Source organism: Abrus precatorius, unplaced genomic scaffold, assembly GCF_003935025.1.
Source record: "Abrus precatorius isolate BTA unplaced genomic scaffold, Abrus_2018 Scaffold3, whole genome shotgun sequence".
Taxonomy (NCBI): domain Eukaryota; kingdom Viridiplantae; phylum Streptophyta; class Magnoliopsida; order Fabales; family Fabaceae; genus Abrus; species Abrus precatorius.
Genome location: NW_020874373.1, coordinates 34,679,325 through 34,687,570, shown reverse-complemented (window position 1 = coordinate 34,687,570; position 8,246 = coordinate 34,679,325). Strand labels below are relative to the sequence as shown.

The following is an 8,246-nucleotide window of genomic DNA, read 5'->3' as shown; positions in this document are numbered from 1 at the left end:
TTTAGTGTGTTGACGAAAAAACCATACAGTTCACTAACTACCCCTATGTAATTAATACACACACTTCCCTACATTTTCCTATAACACATTTAATTTCAATAAATCAGCACAATTCTTCGTATAATTTAGCCCAACCGCCAACTACCAACTCCACTATGTAACTTACCCTGGATAGAAGCAACCTCATGTGTCAGCACTAAACACTACGTACCTCTACTTGTTGGCAGTCATCCAAAGAATGGACTATAATATATGTTATTCAATTCCAATGTGATGAAATGTCTCTCACGGAAACTTTTAATTATGAAGATATTATATTTGGCAAAGCTTAGGACTTGTTTGTTTTATAGTTTAAAAAATTAATTTTTGTATTTTTTAATAAAAGATACACGTTCTAATTAAAACATGTGATTTGAATTAATTTAGGCACATATATATCTGAATTATATTCAACAATTTAAAGTTAATTTTATTTAACTTTAAATTAAAATAGATATCTATTTTAATTAATATATACATGTATCTTAATTATATATATATACCATGTATTAATAATCTATATTAATTTTATTTTTTATTATTTGTGCTCTTATGTATGCATCTCAAAATGATACAACGACATCAAACAGAGAATAAAAAGGTAATTCCAGTTTTGTGATAAAGAACATTTTTTATGACTTAAATATATAGCATCACTATTGTTTTAGCAATATAAAATAAGAAGACAGTACTCCCAACTGAATATAAAAGTAAAACCCAAACAATATAAAAAGAAGTGAAACCACACAAGCAAAGAAGTTCACTTTCGTCCGTTGTGATTAGAAATAATGGAAGTCAACAAAAAGTGGTAAACCAAATTGCATGAGTTGAAAAAAGAAACCTAGACTATGATTCAAATCCTTTTCTAACACCAATCAAAGAAAATAAATATAAACAAACATACGTACCCACATCCCATGCAGGAATTCACCCTCTTTAGCCTTCAGGTATGTTCTTTTTTACGTGGATATATATATCTTTATCTAGCAAATAGTTTCTCAAATGCACAAATTTTCCTCTCTCAACCTTTTCCTTTGATTCAAAACAACAAAAACTAACTCGAAGTGAGTTCGCTATCACGTAATAAAGGCCTAAAGAAGAAGAAGAAAAGAGGATTGCTCATCACATCTCACGATCTTCCTTTCTGGATGAAAGCCCATCCCTGCCCTACGTTACCACTTTCAACAAATTCTTAGTACCTACGTTTTCAGCTCTCTTTTTTTCATTCCACTCTTATATACCAAGTGAGTGTTAGGTGCCTATATAACCTCTCTTCATACGAGATTAATTAATAAATACTAAATTAAACTCTTTATTAAACAGTTGTATTCACTGATACTCGAAGTGAAAAATTAAATTATATTTACAAATAAGAGATCATATAAAAATTAATATATTATTGTTCAAAACTCCCATTTTTTCAATAAAAGATATAGTTGAATATTGGATTTACACAACAGCAGAATGTAGGAAGTAAAGAAGCATGTAAGCGTGACAGAAGATAAGTGAATAACGGAAGCGTGTGAGTGTGACGTAGGAGCTACGTGAGGCTGAGATTGAACACTGCATAGACCTTACCATTACCATGGAGGAAGGGACATACTCTGTCACATGCCTTCTTCCATTGTCTTCCAAACAAACAACAAGCCAGGCCCAACGTACTACCATTCATGTTAATGCTCAGCAATTCACCTACAACACACTCTTTTTAAATCAACTAAAAACACACACACAAATTCTAAGTATTAGAAACTATCAAATACAACACAGTTATTATATGTCCTATGAAATTAAGAGAAATTTGATGTTTCAACTAAAATAAACACAAGTCATTATAGAAATAACAAAATGTTAAATTTTATAAAAACAAAAAACATTATATTCAACATATTCATATAATGTTTGAAGGTGTGTTTATAACTATTCTCTCTTATTAAAACTTTTATTACTTTAATCTTCTCTAAACCATGTTCTGTAATTTACTTGTGATCTCGAATTTAAGTATAGTTTTTAAAGTAATTATATTGAATACTTACATCAAATATTTTATTTTTTAATCAATATAGATATAATAAATATATGTATAAATAAAATTGACAGGATTTAATTATCTTACAGCAAAGTGAAAGAGAGAGAAGGAGGAGCACTTTCACCCTTCCCCACCCTCTGACTGAGATGGGGGGGGTCCACCCTAAAGCACAGCCACCCACAAGATAGATAATGTGACAACTTTTACACACCACTAACTTTCTGCCACGTGTCGCAGAGAGATTCTCCAACTCTCTGCCATGGGGCAACAAAAAACAATGCTTCCAGACCAAAACACCACTCACTCTTTCTCTTCTCTTTCTTTTCATTTCATTCATTTCCTCTTTCAAACAAACCAAACCAAAACACTTACTCACTGACACAACATCCATCCACAAATGTTGGAGACCGAACCCACGCCCACACCCACGTGGGCGCGCGTGTGCGACACGTGCCGCTCCGCCGCCTGCACCATCTTCTGCCGCGCCGACTCCGCCTACCTCTGCGCCGAGTGCGACTCGCGCGTCCACGCCGCCAACCGCGTGGCGTCGCGCCACGAGCGCGTGTGGGTCTGCGAGGCCTGCGAGCGTGCGCCGGCGGCGTTCCTCTGCAAGGCCGACGCCGCCTCCCTCTGCTCCTCCTGCGATGCCGACATCCACTCCGCCAACCCCCTTGCCAGCCGCCACCATCGTGTCCCCATTCTCCCCATCTCCGGCAACCTCTACGGCCACCATGTTCACGTGGCAGACAACGACGACGACGACGATGAAGAAGATGGTGCTGACGTGGAAGACGAAGACGAAGCTGCTTCTTGGCTCTTGCTTAACCCTGTGAAGACTAATAGTGTCAACAACAATAACACTCAGCAGAATAATGGGTTCTTGTTTAGTGCTGAAGTTGATGAGTATTTAGACCTTGTTGATCATTGTAACTCTTCTGCTGATGCTGATGCCGAAAATAACCACTTCACTGTTGCTGCTACTACTGATCATTACACTCATCATCATCAGCAGCATCAGCATGATCAACTATTTGGTGGGGTTTCTCAGAAGAGCTATGCTGGGGACAGTGTGGTTCCTGTTCAGCAACACCATCAAGGGCAACATTTTCAACTTGGTTTTGAGTTTGAGTCCTCTAAAGCTGCTTTCAGTTACAATGGTTCCGTTAGTCAAAGTGTAAGGCTTTTAAAAATTTAATCTTTTTACGTTTTCTGTTTTTGAGGTGCTTCTTGTTTCACTAAATGTTACTGTTTTTGTTTTTTGGGTTCGAAGTAGTTTCTTTTCATGGCATGTTGAATGCTAATTTTAGCTTTCTGGTTGAACTTCTGTTTTTTACTTGTTTTTGGCTTGGTTTGTGTATTGGATTGTTTGATGTTAATTATTGTTACACCTGTTTGGATCTGATGTTTGCTTTAAATTGTGAAGAAATGGTGTCTCTGATTCTTTCTGCAACTTTTTAGCTCTCTTTACCCTTTTTTCTTTTCACTTTTTTTTTCTTTAGTGGAAGGAATCTTGGGCCAAATTGAGTATCATGCTTTCTTCATTGGAATTGGTCTGATTAGATTGTTTTCCTCAACATACATAGAAATACTTTCTGCCTTTGCTTTTTTATTTTTTTATTTTTTCCCAAATGTTTGGTGAGATTTGATCGGTTCTATATATCGAATGTGCATGCAGTTGCCTTTCTTTCATTGAGATCTATTTTGTGGTATATTCTTTTGTATCCTTTACCAAGGAGCAAGCAAAAGCTAACAAGTAGTGTTACTTTGAGATTCTCATATTTTTTGTTATCTCAATCAGTGACTATATATTTCGGAATATTTATCTGTAGGTGACATATTCACCAATTTATTAGCCTCCATGATTGAATTCCTCAAAATTGACTTCTATACATGTTATTTCATTGTCAAGAAATTCTCTCATATATCTGCTCAGCCGATTCCATCACTTGTGCATTTAGCTAGAATTTGAAGTGACAATATACAAACCAGAGCCTATAATCAAATGTGAAAAAAATGCCTATTGTATTCTCAACTGATAAAAATGTCAGTTATTGGTCTTATCAGTACTAAATAGAAAATCTTCCTAAAACTTGTGATTTCATGAACATTTAATATCTCTTGCATTTTAGTACCTAGTATTTATTTGTTTCCTTTGTCATTGAAACCAGGTTTCAGTTTCATCCATGGATGTTGGTGTTGTACCAGAATCAACAATCCGGGATGTCTCAATTGCTCATTCAAGACCTCCCAAAGGGACAATTGACCTATTTTCTGGACCTCCGATTCAGATGCCTTCCCATCTTACTCCAATGGATAGGGAAGCCAGAGTCCTAAGGTATAGGGAGAAAAAGAAGACAAGAAAATTTGAGAAGACAATTAGGTATGCCTCAAGGAAGGCCTATGCAGAGACTAGACCCCGCATAAAAGGTCGATTTGCCAAGAGAACAGCTGTAGAAGCAGAAGTGGATCAAATGTTCTCCACAACACTAATTACAGAAGTTGGATATGGCATTGTTCCCTCTTTCTGAATATGCTGTCATGAACAATTGGCCAGAAGACAGGGAAGAAGATAGAGGATCATGATCAATAGCAATGGCTACCACTATGTACTAATTACTAAGTTATTTTGCTGATATTGTATTTTTTATATAATCTAATTACTTGCAGCTGCACTAATTAGATGCTTTATTGTTGTTTTCTTTTGAATGAGACTTCTATTTGTAAATACAGTCTTTATATTAATTAAATTACAGTCAACATGTCTTTGGAAAATTTTGAGTTTTTCAATTTCTGTCGTGGTGTGTAATTGATAGAATGATGATAATGATAATCAACCGATAACTTCTGTATCCTATCTCAAACTTTTGTTATTTGGTCATCTCATCTAGGTACAATCATTTCAATCCAATTAACTATTGAACTAACATTGAGTGATCAAATCTAACTATATTCAGTGAACATCATTCAGATGCATTGAACTTGACTGTGGCTTGAATTTTGGTTGATATCATAATGCATATGTTTCCTTATTCAACTTGACTCTAGTAAAAAGAAAAGAATAGAAAATTGAAGAGTTTAATCATAATGCATATAATTCCTTATTCATTTTGTTTTCCTTGAAAGAAGGTCAAAACATGTTTATTATATCTACGTCCCTCTTCTTTTTCTCTTTATGTTTCCACCCTTCATCATTCCCTAGTAAATACAAGACCTATATCATTTAGACATCATATGGGCTTCAAAGTTTATTACACATGTATTTTATCACAATTTTATCTATTATTGTTCTAGTTAACAGTTGTAAATACCCTTTTTCCTCTGACATACGTCCCTCAGTTTAGCTAAACCTGATCCGCTTTTGGCACATTCTAAACGGAAAAGAAAGTTATATAATGATAGTCTTCTGACCATATCTGCCAAAATACTCTAGATTTTGAAAAGTTCTGCACATGTGGTGATGGATTTTTAACATACAAAATGGATGTACATGCTTTTAAATTTTCTATTTTACTCTGACTCTTGATTATTTTAGTGTACAGATAACTTTTACAATGAAACCATGCTACGGGTAGAGTTATAGAGTTAAAAACACATGAGGTTAAAGGAATATCATGCTAAGGTTTAATTTCCATATCAAATGTAATATAAAAGGCAGGTAATATTAATTTAAGGTTTTCTTTCAATACGATTTGAGCTCTAGAGAAATCAATGTAGTGAAAAGGCAATGTTTTGTCCCCTTCCCAAGTGGTATATTTCGTGCAGCAAATTGAAAGTGCTATAACAAAGTTTGTTGGCACTTTTTGCTATCGTGAAAGTGAATATTTGACAAATAGTAGAAGAAAAAAATTCTAATATTTAATTGAATATATGGGCGAGTCATCCATGGCCATGAGATTGCTATATATATATACGTGCGAATGCTGGTGATAAAAAATCCTGAATCAAGTCGATGCTTTTTGCTTTAAGTTTCAGGTTGTCATGGTCTATAAATATTTGAATAATCAATAGCTGCTATGCTATTTGCTACACGTTACTAGTGATAGCAGTCACCATTCTTTCCCACATTTCATGATGCAAAGGAATGATACCTGAACAAAGGGTTACAGATTGGAATATTCTATGTCAAACTATCTATCTCAGAAAGTTGCATGTGTATTCCCATAGTAAGTGGTATGGTTACTATTATTTTAATGTAAAACTTATTTTTTGAATTAAAACTTGTAAACTATTCACCTTGATCATAGCATTATATATGACATAATTAGCTCACAAATAAATATATGTGTGTAATTGATCTATACTAAACGCATTGAACATGGTTTACAGCTCCATGCATGTAGATACTTCTCATCCACTAATAATCACATCTTCCGTGAATCAATGGGTTGTGGTTAATTCATCATTTAATATTAACTCGTTGTCAAAGCATGAACAAGGTCGTGTCTATACACTTATCCTAACGTATACTTACGTAAGTGTTAATTTACTCAAATATAAGGTAAACAACTGCAATTAGCTATTAAAAATACCATAAGAAACGAATTAGCATAACCCTATAAAAATATACAAGAGAAATAAGCTTGTGGTATATCTTAGTAAAGTTGTCTTCATAAGTTTCTTAGTTCAATTAGTTTTACTACTCACTCACATAGTGGTCCTCAAAAGTAGCTGCACTTTTTTACCTTTATGAAAGGCATGATAAACAAGTAGAACAAAGTAGAACTGGTGGAGGTTATTGTAACATGTACACAAGCATTGATACCCCTTGTTTGATATGTTTGTCACTCAAACTTCACTACTAGATGAGATGAGTTTCAGACAGGTACATGCACCAACCAAATTGATTCTAAAGACAAAAAAGAACACCAATTCCCTTTCGAATTTTTCTTTATTTGATTTTTTTTTTAAAAAGAAAAAAAACCATTCCATGAAAAAAAATCCAGCATAACATTGCAAACATCTAGGAAATTGGCCAAACTTAGATGAGTAACCCCCTTCAATGTTTGGATCATAAAAGTCTCTCTCTATCTTTTTGAAGATCTTTGCATTTGATTTAGCAATCAAAATCGATTCATTTGAATACCAAATCCAAAAGACCCATAAAAGAATAAGAGACTTGAGTTGGAAAAAGTAAAATATATTACCTACCTAGGTGGAGCTTTGAAATTTACAAACTACATATGACATAAAAAGTTTGAGTAATGGTATAACTAGATTGTTGTCATCGCTTTAATCATAGGCTTGCATTTCATCCTGAATATTATCGGTGATACTAAAAATAAAAAGGGTTCTTAGATGAAAGTGTCATTTTAACTTTAAAGAAACGTGTACGTGGCCCCAAAGGCGAGGCCAAACATATGTTGCTTTTGCTTTTAGATCCACAAACTCTAGGAGAACCAATTCCCGATGGTTAATTTGTCAAGCTGCATAACAATATTTTTCCACAGACAAACTCTAGTGTAAATCTAGTTTCTACACTAGCAGATCAAAAGTATGATGATGAAATATGTGACAAGAGTGTTCTGAAAACACTACATGGAGGAAATGAAGGCACACTGAAAAATAAGCCAAGCGATAAAAGAGGTTGTTTTACTTCTAAAAGCTATGAGGACTGAAACATGAATAATTAAAATTACGCATAAATTAAAATATAAAGATTAAAATTTTAATTAAAGTTAGATAATTTATCTATTTCTTTAATAAAAATTGGAGAGTTTCACCTCACTAATTCATGTAATATGTAAATTTTGTCCTGTTTTTAGTTACTTACATTGATGAGAAATTTATTTGTATTAAAAAATTAAAATGTAACTAATATTTATTTCTCAAATAAGGGGAGTGTACATATTAAAATAAGAGGAGAGCATAATATAATTTTCTCTAACAAATAATAGGTAGATATAAGTACAAGTATTAGATATATTACTTAACACAATGAAGATAATAAGTTCACATCAAAATCGTAAATGTATTACAAACAATAATGGAAGAGAAATCCTATAACTTTCCCCAACCTAGAGAAGACTTAGAACTGAAGCTCATAAAAATTGGTGCCAAAATTAAAGGCCTTTGGGCCTTCTTGTTGGGCCCTTTTGTTATCTTGTAGCTTTGATAACCAGATCCAACGGGAACTAAGCCCACACCCTATATAAACGAAACACTTGCGCTTTTGGAAAGC

General features: G+C 33.9%; 1 protein-coding gene across 1 annotated transcript; it reads left to right on the top strand.

Moving 5' to 3' along the window:
- Positions 1-2,347: 2,347 nt before the first annotated feature.
- On the top strand, positions 2,348-4,840 carry LOC113861992 (zinc finger protein CONSTANS-LIKE 2-like). The gene is made up of 2 exons (XM_027495136.1): positions 2,348-3,242; positions 4,237-4,840. The coding sequence occupies exons 1-2, from the start codon at positions 2,466-2,468 to the stop codon at positions 4,594-4,596; spliced, it is 1,137 nt and encodes a 378-aa protein (XP_027350937.1). The 5' UTR covers positions 2,348-2,465; the 3' UTR covers positions 4,597-4,840.
- Positions 4,841-8,246: the final 3,406 nt, after the last annotated feature.

What these genes read in the sequence shown, in the direction of transcription:
- LOC113861992 (XM_027495136.1), top strand. Translation starts at nt 2,466, where the DNA reads ATGTTGGAGACCGAACCCACGCCCACACCCACGTGGGCGCGCGTGTGC. An exon ending in ATGGTTCCGTTAGTCAAAGT is followed by an intron (nt 3,243 to 4,236) that starts GTAAGGCTTTTA and finishes CATTGAAACCAG; the next exon opens with GTTTCAGTTTCATCCATGGA.